At 31.3% G+C, this 26,975-nt stretch overlaps 1 protein-coding gene across 1 annotated transcript in view; it reads left to right on the top strand.

The window, feature by feature from the left end:
• The window catches only part of LOC134710922 (uncharacterized), a 153,259-nt gene that overhangs the window by 35,068 nt on the left and 91,216 nt on the right, over positions 1–26,975 (top strand). The window contains exons 13-34 of the mRNA XM_063571338.1: positions 4,445–4,701; positions 5,379–5,537; positions 6,087–6,222; positions 7,046–7,204; positions 8,376–8,530; positions 8,904–9,065; positions 9,982–10,022; positions 10,699–10,815; positions 11,244–11,357; positions 12,477–12,590; positions 13,160–13,273; positions 14,107–14,217; positions 15,766–15,879; positions 18,654–18,856; positions 19,117–19,141; positions 23,096–23,209; positions 24,003–24,116; positions 24,809–24,922; positions 25,196–25,309; positions 26,185–26,298; positions 26,474–26,587; positions 26,819–26,932. Of these exons, the coding sequence (XP_063427408.1) occupies positions 4,445–4,701; positions 5,379–5,537; positions 6,087–6,222; positions 7,046–7,204; positions 8,376–8,530; positions 8,904–9,065; positions 9,982–10,022; positions 10,699–10,815; positions 11,244–11,357; positions 12,477–12,590; positions 13,160–13,273; positions 14,107–14,217; positions 15,766–15,879; positions 18,654–18,856; positions 19,117–19,141; positions 23,096–23,209; positions 24,003–24,116; positions 24,809–24,922; positions 25,196–25,309; positions 26,185–26,298; positions 26,474–26,587; positions 26,819–26,932 (2,779 nt within the window). The remainder of the gene's footprint in view (positions 1–4,444; positions 4,702–5,378; positions 5,538–6,086; positions 6,223–7,045; positions 7,205–8,375; positions 8,531–8,903; positions 9,066–9,981; positions 10,023–10,698; positions 10,816–11,243; positions 11,358–12,476; positions 12,591–13,159; positions 13,274–14,106; positions 14,218–15,765; positions 15,880–18,653; positions 18,857–19,116; positions 19,142–23,095; positions 23,210–24,002; positions 24,117–24,808; positions 24,923–25,195; positions 25,310–26,184; positions 26,299–26,473; positions 26,588–26,818; positions 26,933–26,975) is intronic.

Genomic DNA, 26,975 nt, shown 5'->3' on the forward strand with positions numbered 1-26,975 from the left:
TTAATTTAACTATTGTCAGTTTATTGTCTTAATTGTGTATGCCATAACCATTTAATGTAAATGTGTTTGTGCTAATAAAATATTGTCTATTGTCTTAAAGTATCAATTTTAAATTGAAATTTTCTTTAGTTTCTACTAAGTACTAGTACATCCTTATTCCATAATCTGCAATTCATTCATAATCTGTAATTCTTAACTTCGAATAAACGATTTCTGATAAAAGTCACGTGTAGTTTCACATTTTAGCTACCGTGGATTTTTCAAATATGAAAGCTATTGTGCATTAAAATGCATTTTTTAACAGTTGATAACTAATTTTGACTTCAAAGAGAAAATTATAAGATCATCAAGATTATTTGATGCCTGTTTATGAACAATTTTTGTTTGTTTGTCCGTACTTTTTTCATAGCCAGGCCAGTATGTATATGCCTGCTATATAGAAGATAATTTATGATCATGATATTGTATATTTCTTCGGTAGACACAAATTCCGTGAAGTTTTTCTTGTCGAATGGATATAGAAAGGAATGTGGTACGATTGCAGACAACTCTCCACAAGAGACCAAACCAAATGACAGAAGTTAACAACTATAGTTCGCCGTACCACCCTCAACAATGTGCAAAGCCCATGCTGCATAGTCATCTATAAAGGACCCTGAAACGACTAATGTAAAACAATTCAAACAAAAAAACTAACGGCCTAACTCATGTATTCGTCGGGTATACTTAAAGTGTGGATCTATACTAGTAGTTGTAAATATATTAATAAAAAAAGGAAAATGAAAATTATATAAAAATTGAAAAAAATATGCTTCCTTTCTGTGTCATGGCCTTCCAAATATTTTTTTAAAAAGAAAATGTAGCAATTCTGTTTTAAGGCACTAATCATATTTACCATAAGTAGTCATTAGTAAGTTACATTTCAAAACACGTATATTGCCTTCGTTTGAATACATTAAGACATCACTAAAACCATTCAATTTTAAACAAACAATTCTGCATAACCTTTGCATGGACAGTTCAAAACATACATAAAATATACTTATTATACACAAACTTTTAATCTGGATATACTTTGGTCTCCTTACTAGTTATTAACGGTTTTTAAAAATATATTGCTTCTTAACATTACATTGCAAATAAAAGTAAAAGTTTCTGGACCTTAAATGCAAAAGAATATTTACCGAGAGATCAAGCACTTGTTTGAGAACTTTAAACACGTGCACCGTAACACCATCAAAGACGGGATAGATAGCTTTCAATCTTATTATGTTTGTTCTACTTCAATGTATCTATGTATTCTAGATATCATTTGAATAACGAGAAAGAGACAGAATTAAAGAGATAAATCCATATTACTAATAACACATATTTCAAGTCGTTTCTAATAAATTAGATCTATTGTGACATGGCAAAGGATACAATGGGGTATATTGCCAAAATTAAACTAGAATAAGTTGGTTATTTCATTAATGGAGACGCTTCGTACAAAATAAGTAACAAATGTAACAATTATTAATCATGAAAGTTATTTGGTTATTACTACTTTTGGTTGGAAGTATCCATGCATCCCATTTCAGAGGAGGAACAATAAGCTGGAAATCTGTTGGAGGAAATACTGTAAGCTAACCGTGGTCAACTTGAAGAATTATATATCTTTTCTTAAACACCAAATACTTATTTAGTTTTATTTCGATAGACTTCTTATTTTATTGATTAGATTAGCATGTTAATAATCATAATATATAGAATTTTTTCACTAGAAATAGTGCAGAATATTTTTTCCGAACTGATGTATAGATGTGTATCGACGGTTCACTAAAATGATATGAAAATTGCAGTTTTGTCAAATTTCGAGAGTTCAAGTTATATTAATTGTTTTTAAATTATTGTATTAAACACAAAAAAATGACTTCAACTTGAAACTTTAACTCTCAAATCTCAAAATGTCGAACTCGTAAACTCAAAATTTCGCAAAATTAAAAAAGTAAAATTTCAATATAAAGAAAAACCATTTTTTAATACTGAAAATGTAGGTTGAAAAACTAAAATGATACTTTTGATAAGTGCATTGTATTTAGATTTTTTTTTAACCTATATTACGAATAAGCATTAAACAATAAAAGAGGAAAACTTCATAGATAATATGTTAGTATGTAAACTAAGTCAAACAAACTGTTTCTTTATTTGAATTTCATCTGGATTTGTTTTGGTTTTTTTTATTTTTAAAGATGCCCGAGTTGGGAATTAATTATCCTGGGACGCATTTAAAATGCAAGAAAATATTTTTGAGTTTTTACTCCATTTTCTTCAATTAGGAAAAAAATAGATTTAAAAAATAATCTAGAAAATATTGTTCTTTGTGTCATCTTTCATTCGCATTTCGAGTTAAAAATGTCTTATTTATGGTTCATTTTGGCAAAAGGTTTAATACATAATAGCACAAATCCAAGGGTCATCACCGCAATAATTATTCCTGTAAAAGTGTGGCGGGCGTTTGACTTTGCATGATACATAGAGACACAGCCACGTCCGATCGGAATGAGGATTTTAATACCCGCGTCCGATCGGAATGAGGATTTTAATACGCGCGTCCGATTGGAATGAGGATTTTAATACGCGCGTCCGATTGGAATGAGGATTTTAATACGCGACGCCATGCAAATAGCATGAGTTGCAAAGTGCCTACTATTGCATTATTTAATTTTAAGCAGATAAATGAAAAATTACATGCAACATTTTTTTCAGAGTGGTCCGTTGGTGGCCTGCTGTTATAAAAATTATCTCCTCTTTAATTTAATGCGTTTTTCTCAGTTTGAATTTGTTACCCCAATTTAGCGAAATAACCCCCGTCACCCTAGGAAGATTAAAATAAATCAATGTACATTTTATAAGAAGTCGAAGGAACATCGCCATTAAGTAAATAAATTTTATCATTTGGAAAGGAAAAATCGCTTGACTATATTATATCCATGAGGACGTAGTTGCAACGTTAAATATTGTCCTAGTGACCTATAGCTAATACGATATATTTGGGGGTCAGTAAATTTCATACGGGATGAGAGCGAAGCCGATATATATATGAGATCAGTATATTCCATATTGGCCGAGAGTAACGCATGAAACCCCATACGGAATTTACTGACCCCATATGTATCGTATTAGGTCACTATTACACTGTGTAACCTAATTATCTCACCCACTATCTTAACATGTGATATTTAAACTAGTGGCATATCTAAGTGATCAAGTTGTCAATACCGTTAGTGCTAAGAATCTACTTCCATTGGTATATACGAAAACAATGCTAACAATAAGCTGGTAGTGGAATTTATGAATGGATTTTAATTGTTTATCGTCTTGAAACCTTTCAGATGTTCATAAACCTTGTTGGTTTTATGAAGGGACATAACACCACTCCTACCGGTGTATTGAAATAAGCCCTGCCTTTCAACCCCTTATACCATATTCATGGTCTCCACGCGGTTGCTTTTAACCAATCATATTCCTATTAATGTACATGAGTAAGATAACAAAGATTATAAGTAACAATTTAATTAGTTGAAATAATGCCTTAATTATTGACTTTTTTATTTCGATTTTCTATGAAAATCATTAATTCCTTTTAAATAACTATCATCTAAGATGAAATATTTTTTTAAAGTATAGATAATCAAGTTCTTAAAAGGAATTTCAAAGATTTAGGCTGAAAGTTACATTTGTTATTTTCATAATTTCAAAACTTTGCTTGTAAAAACTCGAGTTTTTTCCTTAAAATTTTATTTAAGTCAAATTTTAATGGTGAATGTTTGACTTAAAAAGTATTTTTTACAAAGTTAGAATTAAAACCAAGTTCGGAAGAAAATGATGTGTTTAGCTTAAAAAAATTATGAAAATAATTTTATGAATACAATAGTACACACTGTTTCTCATCTAAATTACAGGCGTCCATCCGCGATGAACGTATTTTTAAATGATACATCTAGTTTTCTTTTATTTGAATAACAATTCAAGTATCGTTGGACCTGCAACATATGCCAGCTAAAAGGTTTTTTTTGAAAATAAAGGACTGAGATTGCTTTAATTTGTCATTGAATATAACGTCCATTATGCATAGTTAAGCTCTATCCTTTGAATATATAGAGCTGCTATTAAAATCTATTTTTCTAAATTTACAAAATATAGTGTTTATAGCTTGCACAAATCAATCAAAGTCATAAGGAACATTATACATTTTTGATTAAAAATATTAGAAACTAACGAAAATCCCCTAAAAATAATGAAGAAAAAAAATAAACATGCTCATATCGTACTCTGTGTAAAATGCATTTATACATATTCAATTTAATTCATTGGTGAAGAAATAAGCTCTTAAGATATTTATGTGACTTAGTTGCTGTTCCACTGACTTATATTTCAATTTATCCTTAAAATCAATTTATAGGTTGAATTTAAATTCAAAATGGCATGGAGATATGGTGCCGGACCAGGGTGCACAGAAACCAAAATAGGACAATATGTTAGCGGAAGTTTTATTGGCGACAAGGATTGGAAATGTGTCAGTGGTTGCAGTGCAACAGGTAAACCACCTGTGGGACCAGTGTACTATACATGTACAGCAGCCGTTAAAAAGGAAGACTGGGAACAAGGAGAGAAGAGTTTTCAATATACGTTTACGCAAAAAGGGCCTTTTGTTATTAGGTTATTATATATCTACACCTTATGTTGATGGGTCTAGCACTTTTTTAAGACTACTTATTTTTTTTTTATCTCCAGTTCACTATTAATCTAAACAGGACCAAACTTTAAATAGTTTGACCTCAAATTATTACATGCTGGACAAATCCAACAAATATCTATCGTGCAGACGGATACATAACAATACTAACTGACTGACTTTACAACATACTGATACAAATCCTGAACTAAAATATACAAGAACATGACGTTATGACATAATGAGCTGATAGGTTCGATGGAAGGATAAATTTATCCAACGATACATCGACGCCTTTCATGTTACTCGATATTATCATGGAAGTATTATAAATATATTACTTGCATGGTATTAAATATTGCTGCTTCACATCGACACCTTTCGGGCTACTCAGTGATATTTGATTCCTGATAATATTCACACTGTCACTGTCGGGGTAGTTAACATTTCACAATTTTCAAGAAACAAACAATTGGTTTAAGTTCGACCATTAGACATATTCATTGTTACACTTGTGTTTATTTGTAAAGTGTATAATTATGTTTTCAACTGTATTTAAGTATTTATTTTATATATTTGCCAGGTATATTTTGTGTAAACGCTTAAACTTGTGTTTCGGACGGATCGTCTTTTAGTAGTAAAGTTTGAGTTGTATTTACAGTTATACTGGAGCCATGTGGATGAATCTTGCTCTACCATTTAGTCAGACGGGTAATTCTGATGGAGGATGGAATCTTCAAACGATAGTTAATCTAGGGAAGCGAAGTGATACTGGTCTTCCTAATGCAAGTCCAGTGACAGCTAGTAAACCATTATACGAGTAAGTTAAGTTAACGATTGTAAAAGCTGTAGTGTAATATTGCTATTTTTGTATTACTTTGTACAAGTGGCGCTGATCGTACCTTTTTCACCAAAATGAGCTCTGGGTTCTCAAAAATGTCCTGCGGCGTTCTGTGAATTAAAGCTTCCTCGTCTTCTGCTAGCCCTTTATTCTCGCATGCGAGCAATCAATGCACCTAACATTTGTAACCTTTGACCCTGAAATCTCCTTTTCATTCGTTTGAAATTACAACGATGCATGCATCACATCATTTCCAGCTCTTGGTCGTGCTTCGAGTTACTTGACAGAATGATCAGAGGCATAAAACCTCAACACTATGCAAATTGCGGCTTTAAAGATACAAGAAATGGAAATGTGGTTGTCGTCGTTCTCCCGGTTTTTTTCCCCTTTGCAAACACAGACAGTAGAATCCCTGTTTGGAAGTTTGTCGATAAGTTACATTCCCTCTGCAGATTGTTTTCCTTTTAGTCTAGGTTTCATATTCAGGCAAATTGAAGCCATTTTGAAAAACTATATCTTAATATTAAGGCTGCAGTTTCAATGCAAACATGAGATACAGATACCAATGGTTGATCCTGACGGAGATAAAGTAAGATGTCGCTGGGCTGTCAAAGAAGAATGTCATAGTATCTGTAATGCTGTTCCAGTGGCCACACTTGACGAGGTAAAGCATTTACAACTGCACAATTCTTCAGAAATTCCATAATTGTTTGCAGTTTCCTGAGATAAGTATCAGTTGACGAATTTGATCATTTTTTATACAACTGGGTTTTATTTAACCATTTTTGGCTCCGAGTTTTATAGAAAAAAATAGTTTGTAGGGTATTCCTATTTGACGATTACAATACCTGCAAATAGTTAAACGGTAAAGACGATATAAACATAAAAACACACTAAAACAAAAATATATTAACGTCAAAATACAAATAAAGAAGGGCCAAGGATAAACGAAAGAACCAGATACGATACAAATTAATTAGAAATAACACAAAAAATAAGTTAAAAGTCTTTATAACTTCAATATATCTTAAGATAGTTATCTAAACTTTGAGATTTTTCCAATTTTCACATTTTAATGAATCTGAAACAGAGTAATATGTCTAGTTTCATATAAAGTTAAGTGCTCGTCCAGTACGTTTAATTCTGAGCAGTTTAAATAATAGTTAGTTATAGATGAAGTGTGTTAAAGAATTTCAATTTCTTTAACCTTGAAAAATTTATAAATTTATAAATTCAACATTTTATGTAAAGGTTTTTTCTATAACACATATTTTAAGAAAAAAACAAAGCTTTTAAAAAACGAAATATTTTGAAAATTGAAATAGGCTAGTTTGGTATGTTTGATTATATTCGTATGATTATGTTCTTGATGTTCCCTTATAAGTGCCGTCCTGTGGTTTTTTTTCTGAAATCATTTTTTTTCTTGAAACGCACTAGACTCTACACTATAGTAGTTTCGTGTTTAAATGTTTTATAAACTTTTGCAGGACACATGTACATTAGCATTTAATGCTGACAATACTAACTTCCAGGACGGTGGTTGGTATGCTGCTGCATTGACTATAGAGGACTTTCCAAAGGCCCCAATGCTCATTGGAAATACCTCTTATAATACAAGTACTGCAATAACAGCAGTGCCTCTTCAGGTAAACATACTTTTCCCAAAGTTCACTATTGTAAGAACAACTATAGATATTGTCCCAGCATATCATTGGAAAGTTTACCTTTGTACGTAATTTTCATGGGAGTTATGTTGAAATAATAATTATGCTGTAATCATAATTTCAAAACACGTAAGGGATTAAAAAGTAGCTAAAATCAACTATTGATCAAATTTTTCTCAGCATTATGAAAGTTAAGATCACGGCATTCATAATGCTCCGGTGAGCCAACGCAACGGATATTAATAACAGAACACGAAATGTTTCCCTTTAACGGAGCAATTGAGTTCACATATTGTTTTGGTATGGTTTCAAGTTGTTGCTTTTTCTTTTGACTCTCTTTGTTGTGTTTTGTGGACTGTTTTTTAATTAAATCCACCACTTTTTTACCATTGTTTTGAGAATACTTATTCGACGTGATATTATTTTGTCTTCAAATAATGACGTATGTTATGATTGGAAACGATATAGATATCAACTTTAGAACGAATGACAATTATGCGGACTTGATGTTTACCTCTTAAGAACAGAGGAATATAGGTCACCATATCTTCGACACTTACTGTTAATTTTATTACTACCACTGGGTCGATGCCTCTGCTTTGGTACTGGCATGAAAAAAAGGATTTTTTGTGTTATTAACATTTGCTGTTACAAAATATTAAAAATTATTATAAATTAAGGAATGTATCTCCCTCATGCAAAGCTCTGATTCCTTTCACGGATTTGGCTATACTCTTAGGACCTTTTGGATTATAGCTCTTCATCTTTTATATAAGCTTTGGATTTCAAATATTTTGGCCACCACGAGCATCACTGAAGAGACATGTATTGTCGAAACGCGCATCTGGTGCAAGAAAATTGGTACCGTAAATTTTATTACTACCACTGGGTCGATGCCTCTGCTGGTGGACTATTAGTCCCCGAGGGTATCACCAGCCCAGTAGCCAGAACTTCGGTACTGGCATGAAAATATTTTGGCCTCGAGCATCACTGAAGAGACTGACTGACGTCTAATAAACGTTCCTTGTCAGCGATATATACTTTCAGATATAGTATATAATCATTTTTTGACTTTTGAAACATGGATTCTTAGTAAAATATAAAGAAATATACAGTAATTTCAATAGTGTTACGACAATGATTCATTTTACAGTTTATAATTCATGTCAAATCCAAGCCACTAGATTGTAACTGGAAACCGATATTTGTGTCTCCTACACCTACCCAGGGAAGTCATATTACTATTCCTGCCCATGCCAGTGTTAATACCAAGATGTATGCTTCAAACGCAAGGAATCCGAAATCACAGTATGTAACCACTAAAAAGTTATGTTGCTATAAATAAGAATGATGATTTACAATTTAAAAGATATCTATAAAGAATCTGCAAACAAAATTATAAACAGATATATAATCAAATAACCGCGTTTCGAATTTGAAATTTGAAATTAATAGTTCATTATAAAATCAAAAAGTGGTGTAATTGCTTAAGAGATGACGCATGTATTATACTTCAAAAAGACAATTTTACCCAAATGATATCTAATATAACACACCACCCTTATAAAAAACACAAATCATTGTAGTTGTATGCGAATACACAATATTTTTTAACCCTCATTTTGATCTTTTGGTTTAAACACATGAACGTAACTAGTAGTTTCTAATATTTTACACACAGAGTGATAGGCATATCATTGACAAGTCCTCCTGGAATGACATACACAGGACCATTCAATGACACCAAACACCCTGGTGTAGTTTACTGGGATCTTAAATGGACGCCCACAGCTGCACAGAAAGGTGATAATATTCTTTGTGGTATGGCCGAGGATGACCAAGGGTATGTATACATCTTACTACAGAGCATTTAAGTTAATGTTTGAAAGCATGTTATAACAAAGGAGTTGATGGGTTCTGACATCGGATCAAGGAAGTGCTGTCTTCAATGATAATACAGAAAAGGAAAGATGTGACTGATATGCATTTGATATTTGTAACAATACAATATCTCCTATTTTGTAATTATTTTATTGTAGTTTTACAGAAGAACAAGAATAATTTGGAACTACATAATGATCACATTCCTTTATAAATCCCATGAACATATCTTCAAATCATTTTATCTAAATTAAAGGACAGCTATTTGTTACAATTGACAAGTATAACATCCTTAGCCTTTTGAGAAAAAATCTCTTTTTAGAATCTTTCATGTTCTTATTTTCGTTTGATTTATCATCACGAGGGGTTTGTCATACTTATTCCAGGATAATTGGCAGGTTAAATTTTTAATGTTGCATACAACCTATTCATTTTTTGCCTTTTAAGCCAGCAGAGCCACATACATCAACTGAAGGACAGACAACGAAGTAAACTAATTTTTGAAACCCTTTCAGATAACAATTGAAAAGTTGTTTCCTTATCCTAGTTCATTTGGGCACTTTTCAGTAATTATGATAATAAATAATTATGTAAAATTGTTCAATATTTGCATCATTCAATAAAAACCAATTTTATATCTATCGATTTAAATTTTGAAAACACTTATTGTAGTGTATATAAAATAAACTCATCATAGCTAGCAGGACTAAATTTAGAATACGCCAGACGCGTGTTTCGTCTACAAAAGTATATTTTCTTCCCACAATCACACACCATAAAAATAGGTTAAACGATCAATCTGTATTTTGCAACTTTGATTATCAATTTAGAATCTGTGTTAACTGCATATTACACTTTGCATTTTATTTTAATTTTAGGCAGTTAAGTGACACATACTGTTTTACTTATATTGCATGGGGTAAGTTGTATATCCTAAAACAGAAGAGGCAGCTAGGTCAGCAATGATAAAACAAAATTCAGTATGAAGTTCCTTTTGTTATGCAATAGTGTTAAACAATTTATTTTTATTGAATTTTGAAAAACAACGTTGCTTTACCGTGCAGACACAAGTCGCGCATCAAGAAAAAGCTAAACCGATTTCCTAATGTCAAGTTTGCTTGCTTGAGGATATTTGACCATTATCCATCAAACTACCGATAATAAAAATCATCAATAACAGATTAACTTATCAAATATACTCAGCAAGTATATGTTCTTAGTTATTGACCAATTATATCATAGTTTTGATTCTTGAATTGAAAGGATTAAATATATGATACCACCTTACGGCCTCATCTTCAGACACATTAAATATGTAACAGTTTATCAAACATTCTAATTAACCAAGTGGAATTGGATTCGAAACGTCAATAATATATCTACTTTGCGTTACTTTTAAGTATAGTTTGATTAAGTGGTAATTGAAAACTTTTAAGAACACAAAAATAAACAATAATTACAAATGTTGCTATTGGTCAGATGATTGGTTGATTTCAAAGGTGACCGACGTAAGAACGAGTCATAGAGATTTGTTTCCATCTTTAACTAATATGTACTTAATTTGGATTATCATTATTTCTTCATATTTTATTCAGATCACGACCCATGCGCAAGTACACCGTGTTATCACAACGGTTCATGTATAAGAAGAGGATCTACACAAAATTATGACTGCATCTGTCCTGGATATACAGGGAAATTATGCGACTCAGGTACTTTTTAAATACTTTGAAATTAAATATTTCACTTCTCTTGTTAGATTGATTTTAAAGGTGGTTTACATTGTTAATTTGTCACTAACTAGTTGGGAAATTGTTCTATCGATCATTCAGTTGGTGATGGTAAGACTATAGACATTGAAAAGACAATTTCACTCGAAATTTTTCTTTACTGTTGATTGTATTATCTACTGATATACAATTACTTTATTATAGACTAGGGCCAATAGTGTGTAACAACTTAAGATCAGGAAACTAACAATTGGAAAACTGTTTTTATCATCTTTGATTATCTTTAAGAAAACGAATAAGATTTACAGTTCTTTTGTCTCACTAATCTTGGAGAACAAATCATGTATTTTAATAACGTACTAAGAATAGTCTTAAATCAAAAAATCAAGATAAAGGTATTTGTTTTACAGAAATAGATGAATGTGCGTCCAATCCATGTCAGCACGGGGGTACATGCACAGATCTGTTTAATGCCTTTCAGTGTTCGTGTAATCCAGGTTACAATGGAACAAGTTGTGAGATTGGTAGGTGCCACGACATAATTTTAAATACTAGTATCAGGTTTTCCTTATTAGAAAATAGAGTTCAAATGTTTAGCATTTATGTCAAATGTTTATCACAAATGATTCAATTATTGTTATAACAATTATTTGAAACATAAACCGTTTTAAGCAGCAAATGATTGAGTTTACTAATCAGATTTTGTTCATTAAGACACGGAGAGCATAGTCGGAGTTGAGAATGTTTCTAAGTTTATACTCTTAATTTCTTAGATATATATTCTTTGTCTTTTGATCTTTGCATTTCATAAAAGCTGTATGCTATATCATATGTTATCATATGTTATCATTTGTCATCATTGGCATATCATTATTTATTACTATGAATGATATTTATGAGATTTAAGATCATCCATTCATTTGACAATATGCGGCTTCATATTAAATTTTCCATAGGCTGACCTGCAAAAACTTAAAGCAGAGGTTGAGTACGGTTTTCGTTATCCTTCTTCATGTTTATCATTTAAAATTTAAATAAAACAACTGACCTACCAGTACCTTTCATTTAAGATTTTCGTAAAAGTTTACCTAATATTTTCTTAATTACAATTCTATTATCTGTGTAAGCATAGCAATAGAGGCAATATAGGAAGAATCTTCACAGTAAATGTTTGAAAATGTAAAACTGCATACATCATTTGAATTGAAATTTGTTACAGTTTAGGGTCTAACCTTACAAGGAAGTTTCGAAATCAAAAGATTAGCTCAGAAAACTAACACACATACTAGCACTAACAATTGAATATGGAGGAGCATAACTATCATCAATGTTTTGGGTTAGGATATAACACATACAATAGGTGAAAACTCTAGCACTGAAATAATAAACGTGCTTCTTAAACATTATGTAGAACATTGATAGCCTAACACAGCTTCTAAACCAATGCATTTGTGAAAGCAATATCTTGCAAAGCTGTTTGTTGTCTAAGTATAGCTTTAAATTTAATCTCAATTTATGTTTGCTCAGATGATGAGACGTATTTTGTCTGTTCTTACATTGTAATCAAAGCAAAGATATTGTTTTTCGTTTAAATAAAACTAAATTTGTACTTCTTATCAATTTCTTTCAATTTTTGATGACAGATATCGATGAATGTAGCAGCAATCCATGTCAGAATAAAGGAACGTGTAAAGATGGCGTGAATAGTTATACCTGTGATTGTCAACCTGGTTATTCCGGAATCAACTGTCAGTCAGGTAAAAAGTAAATTAACAAAAATACCAAACTCCATGGGAAAATCGAAACGGAAGTCCCTAATCAAATGACAAAACTTTCTACATCCGAAAATGGTAACTCAAACCTGGTTTGATGGCTAGCTGAACTTCTCATTTGTATGAAATTCGCATACAATTACAGACCAAATAGGAGGTATACGTCTTTAAGAAAGAATTTGTTTTTATAAGAAAAGTACTATAAACAATAAAAGCACAAACAAACTAGTAAAAGCTGCAACACACAGTATTTGTTGATTCATTTTTACATAAGGTTATGTCCGATACACAATAACTGATTGCATTTAAGGATTTAAATGATACTTGGTAGGTTGTTACCAAACCCATTTTTATGTGGTTGTAAGAGGTCTTATTCATAACAACTTGTAGAATCAAATATAAATAATGGTTCTGCTTGTTGCATGAGCAAGACAATCGTTTCTTTTTATACATTTGTCCTTTTTCCTTTTGCTTTTTCGTTTAACTATTTATATTATAATTGCTACTGCATTTTTTCAATCAAAGAAAACGACAATATTATTCATAATTTTTAGAAATCAATGAATGCTTAAGTAACCCATGTCTTAATGGTGCCACATGTACAGACAAAGTCAATAGCTATTCATGTGTATGTGCATCAGGATTCTCAGGAGTGACTTGTCAAATAGGTAAATATAGAACTTGTATTATAACATTTTTATAATTTATAGTGTGAACACCTGAGACCACCCTAGTTATTTGTGGGGTTCTGTGTTTGATTGGTCTAGTCTTTTTTGTTGTATTTTGTAGACTGGTGTTTGTCATATCATCGTTTTCTAGTCAGTGTTATCTCGACATATGAGCTTGGCTATCATTTGTATCACTTCCTATCATTTGTAGAAGGTTATTAAAAAGTTACTATGTATAGTAATTGTAGAAATTATATATATCTAGAACGTGTTAAGTTAAATCGATCTTATTTTGATACGATTTGTAATAAGAAATAATATAAATATGAATTAACTTATATAAAGGACATAAGGAGAATTTAAACACCCTCTAAACGGATTAATTGCTTTTGAAGGTTTTAGATTTAAAGGGAAGTTGTTTAACAAATTATCATTTGCATTTACCCAAATATACAGTAAATAAAGGCAACAGTAGTACACCACTATACGAAAGTCATAGATCGAATGAGAGAACACAAATCCGGGTAACAAACGAAAACTGAGGTAAACACACCAACTATAAGAGGAAAAGAACGAAACATCAGAAACACTGAAGTGTAACAAAAAAACTATAAAATAAAAACGGCCATTAAATGTTGGGTGAAGAAAAGATTTACAAGGACGCGAAGTCGCGAAATGTATAAATGTATGCTCAATGTCGTATATTTTTTATTCAAAATTAAATCTGGCGAAAAAGGATTAAAATTTAGATTTTTCATCAGGATTTGCTTCCTACATTTGAATCATATCAATATTTTTAGTTTTAAACAATACAAGTATGATTATTTTTACAGATATAAACGAGTGCGTTAGTAATCCATGTAAATTTGGACAATGTCATGACCAAGTTAATGGATACATGTGTACATGTCTACCTGGGTACAGTGGCGTTAATTGTGATGCAGGTAATATAAGCTATTTTAGAAATACATTTTGAAACTTGTATCGTCATATTAGAATGGGCGTATGGTTTGGTTACTGTTATATCTTAATATTCTTGGTTGTTTATCGAGTAACCAATAAAAAAACAAATAAAGGATCATTTCGTACAGATAATTCTTTTAAAATATTCGATATTCTGTGCAATAAAACGATAAGCAAATACCAATCAGTTATATTATTCAACAACATGTCAAAAAGAAGAGTACATAACACTTTATTTCAATAAATAGTTGTTTTTACAAATATATTTAACCGAACAGATGGGTTATGCAAACCGAACAAAGGAATCCTACACATGATAATATTTGCACACTACCCAGATCATATACATAAGAGTCATTTCGTAAATAGTCGTTGGGGTGTTCGCCTAACCTTATGGCCCTTTTTACAAACCAAATAATGGATCTAAACGAAATTTTCATTTCTTTGTTACCTCAGGTACTTTTTCATCTCCTATTACCTGTTTTGGATTTCCAATAACACAATATAGACTTTTTAATTTCATATTTCATATATGTTTAAAATTCCCCAACCAATGAATGAACTTTTGCAGATTATTCATTCCAAAATGTAATTTTGCACCTCCTTTCTTATTTTTTTTGTCTAATTTATGGGTATTATGTTTTCTGGTATGTGCGTCTGTTCTTTCTTCCGTTCTGCCGTCTGTCCGTCCGTCATTTTGTCCCACTTCATGTTAAAGCTTTTGGTTAAGGTAGTTTTTGATGAAGGTGAAGTCCAATCAACTTGTAACTTGGTACACATATAAAGTCAGAAGATGCGATATAATTGCGAATTAGACAGCTCTCCACAAGATACCAAAATTACACAGAAATTAAAAACTATAGGTCACCGTACGGCCTTCAACAATGAGCAAAGCCTATACCGCATAGTCAGCGATAAAAGTCCCCGAAATGACAATGTAAAACAATTCAAACGAGAAAACTAACGGCCTTATTTATTTAAAAAAAAAAACGAAAACAAATACGTAACACATAAACAAACGACAACCGCTAAATAACAGGATCCTGACTTGGGACAGGCACACACATGTTCTTTAAGATATGATTTTTCTAATTTTTATGCCAAATTAGAATTTTGATCCCAATTTCACGGTCCACTAAACATAGAAAAAGATAGTTTGATTGAGGCATCCGTGTACTATGGACACTTTCTTGTTTTAAAATGTTCTTGCCCTTTCCAGTTATGTTAAGTTGTTAAATTGTATAATTAGTATAGTTCCTCAAATGTATTGAATCATACGCTCATCCTTTCTATATTATTCGAGATTATGGACTTTCCGTATTGATTTTCCTCTGAGTTCAGTATTTTTGTGATTTTACTTTTTTCTATAACATTGTGTTTGATAACAATAAACTAAAATTTAATGTCTTACTGATAACTTCGATTCTTAACAGCGGGAGTTTGAGTGTGTTAGCATCTACCTCATTTTAGAAATAAAAGTTAACAAAGACTATTCATAACATAAGTATGTCTTCTTTTTTTTAATTCAGAGACTGATGAATGTTCTAGTAACCCATGCCAGAATGGAGGTTCTTGTACCGATCAGATGAATGCTTATAAATGCGCATGTCAGAAAGGATATAGTGGAGACAATTGTCAAATAAGTAAGTTATTCATTACAATCTGATCGTTTTATTCTTAAATATAAAATAAAACAAATATCAGTTCTTCCTAAGTTTATATTGAAAAATAAGCACATGTCTTCGGAGATGAAAAAAAAAGTTATGAAATCTGACAAAAACTGATCCAACAAGTTAATTATCACGCATGAATAATGATAACATTCACATGCCTTTTTAACTCGACTGGCCTAAAAGGCCAAGTGAGCTTTTCTCATCACTTTGCGTCCGTCGTCCGTCGTCCGTGGTCCGGCGTTAACTTTTACAAAAATCTTCTTCTCTGAAACTACTTGGCAAAATTAAATCAAACTTGGCCACAATCATTATTGATGTATCTAGTTTAAAAACTGTGTTTTGTGACCCGGCCAACCAACCAAGATGGCCGTCGTGGCTAAAAATAGAACATAGGGGTAAATGCAGTTTTTGGCTTATAACTAAAAAACCAAAGCATTCAGAGCAAATCTGACTGGGATAAAATTGTTAATCAGGTCAAGATCTATCTGCCCTGAAATTTTCAGATGAGTCCGACAACCCATTGTTGGGTTGCTGCCCCTAAATTGGTAATTTTAAGGAAATTTTACTGTTTTTGGTTATTATCTTGAATATTATTATAGATAGAGATAAACTGTAAACAGCAATAATGTTCAGCAAAGTAAGATTTACAAATAAGTAGTCAACATGACCAAATTGGTCAGTTGACCCCTTTAGGAGTTATTGCCCTTTATAGTCAATTTTTAACCATTTTTCGTAAATCTTAGTTAACTTTTACAAAAATCTTCTCCTCTGAAACTTCTGGGCCAAATTTTACCAAACATACCCAGAATCATTATTAGGCTATCTAATTTAAAAATTGTGTTTTGTGACCGGGCAAACCAACCAAGATGTCCGCAACGGCTAAAAAAAGAACATAGGGGTAAAATGCAGTTGTTGGCTTCTATCTCAAAAACCAAAGCATTTAGAGCAAATCTGACATGTGGTAAAATTGTGTATCAGGTAAAGATCTATTTGCCCTGAAATTTTCAGATGAATCAGACAACCTGTTGTTAGGTTGCTGCCCCTGAATTGGTTATTTTAAGGAAATTTTACTGTTTTGGGTTATTATTTTGAATATTATTATAGATAGAGATAAACTGTAAACAGCAAAAATGTCTAGCAAAGTAAGATCTACAAATAAGTCAACATCATAAAATGGTCAATCGACTCCCTAAGGAGTTATTGCCCTTTTTAGTCAATTTTTAACAATTTTCAATAATATGTAAATTTTCACTAACATTTTCCACTGAATCTATTGGGCCAAGTTCATTATAGATAGAGATAATTGTAAGCGCCAAGAATGTTTAGAAAAGTAAGATCTACAAACACAATTTCGTCATAAATCCATCTGTGTCCTTTGTTTAATATTCACATAGACCAAGGTGAGCGACACAGGCTCTTTGGAGCCTCTAGTTTCTTTAACAATCTTTCAAAAATATATATATACATTGCTTCATTATTCTACTTTTTATATTTTTCTTTCACGTATTTTCCGGCTATGATATTTTAGGCAATATTACGAACGCTCTCTAATTTTATCGTGGTTTATGAATAGTCCATAAAAACCCTGCGTGAAGTAATTTAATCAAAGAAAAAATTACATCCGAAGCTATGTGATCCTTTCTTGTTCCTTTAACACTTCCATGTATCTTGCCCATAAACTAGGCTTTTTATCAGACAGTGAAAAGTTTGATACCGTACTGGGAAATGTAAACCCCAGGCATTACAAAGTATAAAACATATCCGACAAAATATCTCAACAAAAACAACCTTGAAAGTTGAAGCAGGAAAAACCCTCAGTAAAATTATTGTGATATTTCAAAGCAACTGGGTACCATATAAAATAAATATCCTTCCTTGGGGCAATGTGGTGAGACGAGCCTTATCAAAGTTTAAACAATTTATATTTGATGGAAAGTCAAGAAGTTATTAATCACACACATATTACCAATTCAATTGTTTCATTCGGTATTTCATAGCATATTTCATTTTAATTGTATCTACTTCCCATTGAATTTCATTGAATAAGAATCAATAACAATTGAAAAAACAAATTGCTTTTAAAACTGTATTCAAATATATTTTAACATTCATCGTAGATTGTTGATCTTCAAGTATGATATACAATCTTTGTTGTTTTTGTTGATGATCGAGAGACATTTACATTTGCTTAAAATTATATGCTACTAATAATATAATATATTGTCATTCCTGAACTTTGATATTGCCTTTGACTAATCAAGTTCCTCTTTAGCATGTTGCTTCGCTTATGAGATCTTCAAGCTTCTTTTACTCGTATGCATGTCGTGATCATTTCTGATATTAGCTGAGAAGACTTTTGCTTCATCTTAATTGATACAGCGGAATAGAGACAATAGTGTAGAAAATGCTAAAAGGTAGGAACATATATCTTACATTACTTTTAGATACTTTAGAATTGTTATAGAGATTTCAAAAATCGTTATATTTGTAGTATACTTTCTTGCAAAATATATATTTAAAAAAAATGTAAAATAAAAGTTATTACGTATTTTCACAAAGTGAATCTTTTGATAGTTTATGAAACCTAAGTTGCTTAAATTAAAAAAATAAATCCCATAGTAATTGTATGAAACGGTTATTAGTATTTTACAGCATATATTTCTATCTAAAGTCTGTTAACTAAATTTAAATATGTTTAACTCACATCGATTAACATACAGTAAATCAGAATTATCATTTTTCAGATTTCAGCAATATTTCGCCACGTAAAGAATCTGTAAGCCGGGATTGTCTTTCGTCAAAAGAAGTTTGGCCTATGTTGTTTGTTTTGTTGTTCATAGTGTGTTGTTTGACAACAGTATGCATACTGCTTGCACTGTATGTTCGAAAGATCAAAAGAATGGTTAAAAACTCTAAACTAGATGATGCAGCATTTTCAGATCCTGTTGTGAATGTTTTTAAAAAATGATTATATATTTAAGACCAAATAAAGATTAGATTAGTTTGCATCCAGTAATTATTTTAATAGTTGTGTCATGTGTACTTTTGTTTGTCTGTTTGTCTTGTTTTCATTTTTAGCCATGGCGTTGTCAGTTTATTTTCGATTTATGAGTTTGATAGTCCCTCTGATATCTTTCGTCCCTCTTTTTAAATAGTTGTTTATCTGAATGGACCATTTATCTTATGAATCAATTTTATTAAACCCAGCACATGATATCACCTCCATTGATAGGTGGGTTCGTGTAGCTTTGTATTAGTTTTCTATATTGTGTATGGTTTATTGTTGTTTGTCTGTCTTTTTCTTTTTAAGTCAAGGCGTTGACAGTTTGTTTTCGAATTCAAAGTTTGGTGACTATTGAACGCATATATCCCTTAATGTATGTCTATTATCTTGACTTAAAAAATGACAATCCAAAAATTACCACCAAAGAGATCATTTCGTGTACCCAATTGTGAACTTACAACTTCTAACGCAACATTCAAGCAGGGCCTGCATACAAAGTAGATCCCAGTTGATACGATATTCCAGAGCTAGTATTTTCGAACTTCATTTCCTTGACAGTGAGTTGCTCACGATGAGTCTAGTAAACTATGAGTTCCAAGTAGTGAAATTGAGATCACCCATGCATACATTTTACAGACAAATTTTTTTTTCTCTTTCGAAGCACATTTGATCACCCCAGAGTTTTTGGAGGTTTTTGTTACTCACTATATAGTCTTTTATGTTGTGTTTTATGAACGGTTGTTTATCTTTTTCTTCTTTACCATGGTGTTGTTAGTTCATTTTAAAATGAGTTTAAATATCCCTTTGGTATGTCGCCTTTCTTTTTAACTTTCGAGTAAATACTTGGTCGTCGGTATTCTATCATCAGTTACAGTAAAAGGTAAAAGTCAAAAATATAAATAGAGTCAACAGTTTAATTTCGCTGCTCAATAGTCATATAAAGTCAGCAGTAGTATACCGATTTTAAAAAGCCATATATCGATTAAGCGAAAACAAATTCGGGTTTCAAACTAAAACCGAGGGACATACATTAAATATAGAACAACAGAAAAAAACACGCCAACAAGCAGGGAACAGGACTATTTGATAACAACTGCCATATTCTTAACAAAGGCGTAAGGGACATTTCAAGAAAACATGTTAGATTGAACCTGTTTTAAGGCTAATCTAGCCTCTCGCTTATATGGCAATGTTTAAATACCACAAAAACATCACTTTGTTACGTGAAATGAACACAGAAAATCGTTTGCTGGCACGTGTGCTAATTAGACTAACAGTCAAACAGCGGAAAGGTCAACTTTGAGAATAATCGTTAGCCTAAATACAGTTATTTAAATATTATCAAACAGCATCTTATTATAGATCAAGACATATTTACTTTAAATATTCGAAAGGTATAAAAGGTATTCCTTATCTGAAGAAACACACAAAACACTGTTGTGTATAACATTCATTTATTGTATAAGCAATACGTAGTCAAATGTCGTTTAAAGTCTCTTACAAGTGATAAAAAGAGTGCAGAAAGTAACAGTACAATCTTCATGAAAAAAATCACAAGTTATAAAAGAGACACAACATCCTAATTTAATGGAAAAAATACACAAGAAAAGAATAGTTATCAAGCCGGTATTCTAAAACAAAATTTTAAAACAAAAAGTACACAGAGAAGTTAAGATTATAAAAATATAAACTGTGCTTTGAAAGAGGCAGCAGTTCCTTGTCCACGTATGAAAATGACAGTGCTTGATATAAAGAAAAATCGGTCAACTTTGGTGATAATAATAATCGAGAAATGAGTATTAGACGTTACATTTTGAATTTATAAATCATTTATATTTTAGTTTTTTGGTATTCCACAATAATTTCAATTTTTTACTAGTTCCGGAAAAAGCTAAACAGGTCAATTAATCAGGACAATAATTCGTAACATATGTACCTCAGATTAGATTGAATGGACAATGTCATCTTATCCTAAATAAGAACTGAAATACTGATTTGTTCAAAGATTTTGTTACCAGATTTGAAAAAATTTTCATAAAGAAAACGATATAGCAATGAGTTCACCTAAAAGGTGTATGGGAACTACTTTCAATAACGATAAAAATTGAAAATACATATGGAAAGTACAATTACAACAGTGAAGTTTGACTCAAGATACATTTTAATATTAAGGGTTTTATATCAAAACCTATAACAATGTGAAAATTACCTGTACTGTAGAACATTTATTCCAAATTGACCACCCAAGTAAATCTTATGTAATAAGTCAGAATATGACAGTTGTTACCCATTCGTTTGATGCTTTGAACTTTTCATTTTGCCATTGATTAAGGACTTTCCGTTTTGAATTCTCGACGGAATTCGGTACTCTTTATTGAAAAATTGAAAAATGTGATATCACATTCTATCTTTTTACGGAGATGTTTTTTATTAAGACTGTAGGTTTAGGTGTAATCGATATAAATTTGTCGATCCTTGAAATAAAGTATTCTTAACTATCATCAGTTCATCATTATTTGTGAGTGCTTGTATTTTATCATTGCACAAGATCATGTTTTCCTCCGACTGTGTACGACGTAAGCTTACCATTACCTCGTAGGATGCGTTCTGATTCATATCTGCTTATTCTTGAGCAAATACCATTTGCGATGAAATGTGTCACACGTTTTTAGAACTATATCATAGCTCTTTTATTCGTATTCGAATTTCAGTGGGTTTAGCATCTCAACATAAAGCTTTCTATTTTTCATTTTATAGTGAAACATATTAATTTTCCTTTAAAATGCCTGTACCAAATATAAATAAAATAAGACATTGTATAATTGGCAATAAGACAACTCTTCACACGAAACCAACTGACTCAAAAATTAACAACTATAGATCACCGTTCAGCCTTCAACAACATATTCCATATATTCTTTGTAGCTATTCTTGTCAAATTGAGTCAGTTTGATAGTGTATATATACAGCAACATCACTTTTTTAACGTTGACTCCGAGTAAATATCGGAATAAGTTTGCAGTCAAATAACAATTCAAAAAGTTTTGTTTGTTCGCAAAGTCAAACCTATCCATCATTTTTGCTCAAAAGACCCTGTACATAAACTGTGACAGTCATTCAGCATGTGTTACCATGATTATTGCTGGACAAATTTTTCTAGAATTAACATGCAAATGTGAACGTTGAAAATATGTTTGAGCTTTTATCTCAGCATTTGATTGAAATATAATTAAAACAGTTTCACATTATATTTTTAATCACCTTGTTCTGAATAACATAAAGATTAGAAAATTCAATCAAAATTACCATTTACAGATTTTGAAGCATCCCTTCCTGACATGTTTATCTGAATGGTTTCTGTAGATAAATATAACTGTGTTTGTTCGGAAACCTTTCTCAAATATTAAACTATATAATATTGGTCAAGTTCACAGGCTATAAACTAAAATACTATCATCAAATGTGTGTATTGGGATATCTTAGATCAAGTTTTCTATTTGTTTTTAATGAGAGTTAGACAAGCAAACATATACATTACTTTTATTAAAATTGATATGGTTTGATCTTTAAAGTACTTAGATATTTCGATTAGTAAGTAATAGTTTTCTCGTGTACAATATCAAAGTGAAATGAAAACGTATACAGTCGGATGATGTATGTTATTTTGTGAGAGTTATTATTAGTTTCATTAGGATTTGATAGTTATTGCAACTTTTGATGATATCCTTTATCACACATATTGTCAAGGGTGTCTTACCTTTTCTTTTAAAACTTTTTAAAAGCGTACTGTTATTAAATACCTAAATCACAAAACGTTAGATCCAGTACAGTTTCGTTTACTCAATAACAACTACATACATCAAAAGTATGCAAAATTATGGAAAATGTATATAGGTTATGTTGGTTTCCCTTACTTAACGCAAATGGATTAACTGACGGAATCTAAAAAGCAAACATGTAAAAAAAAAAACCATTTGTTTAACTTCTTACACAACTGAAATGCAATGATTTAAACTATTGATCTTTTACCTGAACTGTATATACTTCATCATGTTTTAAGCTCCAGTAAGAGTTCTTACATGTACATTTACACGTTTTTCCCCATTTTATCATACTTTCCGTTTACTTGTTGAATAACTCACTGTTTTTTAAATACAATAAAAGTATTCCTTGAAATTGCAGATATTAATGAATGCAACAGTGGACCTTGCCAAAACGGAGGGAAATGTCTCGACCAGGTAGACGGGTTTACTTGTGTATGTACGACAGGTTATACTGGAACAAAATGTGAAACAGGTTTGAAAATTCCATTCAATTTTAAGTCAATACACATTGTAAATTAAACATACCTTTACACACAGATAGAATTCACTTTGACTAATAACAAACCTTTGTCAAATGCTGTTCGAGATCGCGGGTATGATGATATTGGTTACCTTCTCCCGGTTGCAATATTGAAAGTATTACTATAAATGTAAAAGGATATATTTATTCTTGTGTATTTAAAGACAAATCGCTAAATAATTCCTGATTAACTTTCAGCATCTAATATATTACGTTTGAAGGACGTGTTTTTTCAACAAACAACTGACAATTCTATGGCAACCAACTGTGTTCCTAATCCTGTTGAATGATTCCTTTATTTATATGCGATAGTCTTCATACAAGAGCTTATAGGAAAGAATGAATAGAAGCTAAGGTTATCTTTTAACTAAATAGTTTTGATAAAAAGATGACGTGATCTCACTTAATACGTTTAATTTTAATCACCATATACAGCGAAGCTATCCAAAGTTACTTTAAATAAATGATACCATAGACATAACTAAATAAAGGCAGCAGTATTATACCGCTGTTCGAAAGTCATAAATCGATTTAGAGAAAACAAATTCGGGCTTCAAACTAAGCTTAGTCTGTCTCATATATTTGACTTTCATATAAAAATTGAGGTTCGGTGGAGAACTGAACTATACAAAATGGGAAGTATCAAACTCCTATGTTTATATTCTTTTTATATTAGTGTCTATGACCGTGATTTTTTTTTAAATCCTATAATGCTTATTTCTATTACTTTTTTTCTGGCATACAGATATTGACGAATGCAGTAGTTCACCTTGTAAGAATGGTGCTAAATGCAGTGACAATGTAAATAGTTATACATGTAATTGTTTGCTGGGATATACAGGTGTACATTGTGAAACAGGTATTTTGCGTTTGTGATTTGCTTTTACAATATCAATATTTTTCAGGGTAAAAAAATATATTTTTTATGAGAAAAAAAAATCACTAAAAAAATAAACTCCGAGAAAAATTCAAAACGAAGAGTTCCTAATCAACAAGCAAAGTCAAAAGCTCAAACACATCAAACGAATTGATAACAAAAAGTAAAATTCTAAACATTCTGAACTCCGAGGAAAACTCAAAACGGACAGTCCCTAACTAAATGGCAAAATCAAATGATAAAACACATCAAACGAATGGAAAACAACTGTCATACTCCTGACTTAATACAGGCATGTTCAAACATAGACATGGTGGATTGAACATGGTTTGATACTTCTCACTTGTTTGACAGTCACCTCAAGTTTCATTATATTTAAAACGATGCGTTAACAAAACAAACATATTAGATAAAACTGTCAAAATATGTGTACAGCAGTCATGATAGTGTCACAATCTCAAAACAATCAAATATTTTACAATGAAGCATAAAAAGCATCTAACAATTGTCATTATCCTGACTTCGTACAGGCATTTTCTTATGTAGAACATGGTGGATTTAACCGTGTTTTATAACTAGCTAAACATCTCACTAGTAAGAAGGTCACATACAATTTCGTTATATTAACAACGAGGTATGATACAATGTATGGACATATCATTTCTTTTGTTAAGATATTGACGAGTGCGGTAGTAATCCATGTCAACATGGAGGAACGTGTAGTGATCATGTAAACAAATATACATGTCAGTGTCCGCTTGGGTATAGGGGACAAAGCTGTGGTCAAGGTATGTCTTAATATGCTTATCATACATGATTAAACAAAATAGCATTCTTTCAATACATGCAATAATTGACCTTTTGAATAACAATTCATAGTTCATATCAATAATTTTAAATTCGAACAACATAAATTAAATTTTACAGATTAAACGCCAAATAATTGTAAAATATTGTTTAATTTATAACAACTTATTTCATTATTTTTTGCATTACTTACTTATTGGTACAATTGATGAAGCAATTTTATCAATTTCCTAATAATAATCGTTTTTCTACAGATATAAACGAATGTGCTAGTAATCCTTGCAAGCATGATGGAACGTGTCACGATAAAGTAAACAAATACACATGTGACTGTAAATCTGGTTATACTGGAGCTAATTGTGAGACAGGTAGGGCATAGTAATGTTCATTTTCTAGTAAAATATTATTACACATCATAATTAAAAACACAATCGTTTTTTTATTCGAGTAAATTCAAATAAACGTACATGTTTTAATTTCAATTTTAAAGTATCCGAAACAAAACAAAAAAACATTTTTCTGTGTTGTTTATGTGTGTTTTAGTACCATATTCACCAAAAGAATCTACCAATTACCTCATCATAAAACCAGGATTAAAATTCTGTATTTACGTCAATCGCGCGTTTGGTCTACAAAAGACTCGCCAGGAAACCGAATCAAAAAGAGTTAAAAGGGACAAATAAAGTTCGAAGTTGAAAAGTAATTTTGTGAAATAAAGCTAAGTTAATCTATTGCTTAGGTAGGAAAGCCATAGTATTTCAAAAAAAGGTTTTGTGTCCATTTCAATGATATTTTGTCAACACAGACTTGGTGACTATTGATCTACTGGTAACATCGGAGAATTAAAACTCCACCAACAGTGGCATCGGCCCAATGGTTATAAAAGAACCTCGTCAACACATCTTCAAAGATACATTTTCTCATTATGTCTTATTTCCTTTCGTGACATTTTGTATCAGAATAGATATCATTGCGGGCGATGCATGCATTGCGTGAGGCTATTTCTTCGTGGACACTATCGGGCTCTATTAGGTTTTTGATTTCATAGGTTCCCCCTAGAGTTTTTTCGCGGTTTCTTTGTCCACAACGGATTTTCTACTTTCGGTTAACCACTATTGTCACTTACTTACTAAGAACTTATCTCGAGTAAATGGTAGTTTAAGTGACTTTGTATAAGATAAGTGTTGTGTTTATTGAACTAATAGTCACATATATATATTCATTTTATTTTTCTTTATTTCAGATGTTGATGAGTGTGCCAGCGCACCATGCCAGAATAATGGATCATGTGTTGATAATGTAAACAAATATACCTGCCAATGCTTACCTGGATTTCTAGGAAGTCATTGTGAACATGGTAAGATATTTTTCGAAAAAAGAATTAACTCACCTATGCAAATTTATCATGTTTTGAGATAAGTTGTACATCAGATGTGTTCAGTTGTTAAACAATTGTATACTGATTTGTTATGAACACTTTTTATAGGAAGTTTTGGGTGAATATAACTTTATTTGTATTTATTGTTTTACAGATACCGACGAATGTGCTAGTCAGCCATGCTCTAACGGTGGTACTTGTCAAGATAGAGTAAATGGATATGTTTGTAGTTGTATGCCAGGATATACTGGGACAACATGTGTTATAAGTAAGTGTGGTCTTGATACTGATGAAAAAGAAAAGGACTTGTGTTATCACTCTGGTTATATACTATGTCAATAATACAACTTAAAATACAGGACATGTGAAAATATTTCGTTCTATATAAATTTTTAGCATATTCCTTCACATTTAGGACAATTTTTCGAAATGTGTACCTATAATATAAATGAATAGATAGATTGATGCGTTAAACTTGTATGTTTCCTGTTATTTTCAGACATTGATGACTGCACACCAAATCCATGCAAACACAACGGCATTTGTCAAGATAAAGTAAATGGATTCAAATGTATTTGTCCTGCCGGGTATTCTGGAGCTAGATGTGACAATGGTATTTTTATTTTACTCTCCTCTTTCCAAATTCCTCCTTATAA

This window comes from Mytilus trossulus, chromosome 3 (assembly GCF_036588685.1).
Source record: "Mytilus trossulus isolate FHL-02 chromosome 3, PNRI_Mtr1.1.1.hap1, whole genome shotgun sequence".
Lineage (NCBI taxonomy): Eukaryota > Metazoa > Mollusca > Bivalvia > Mytilida > Mytilidae > Mytilus > Mytilus trossulus.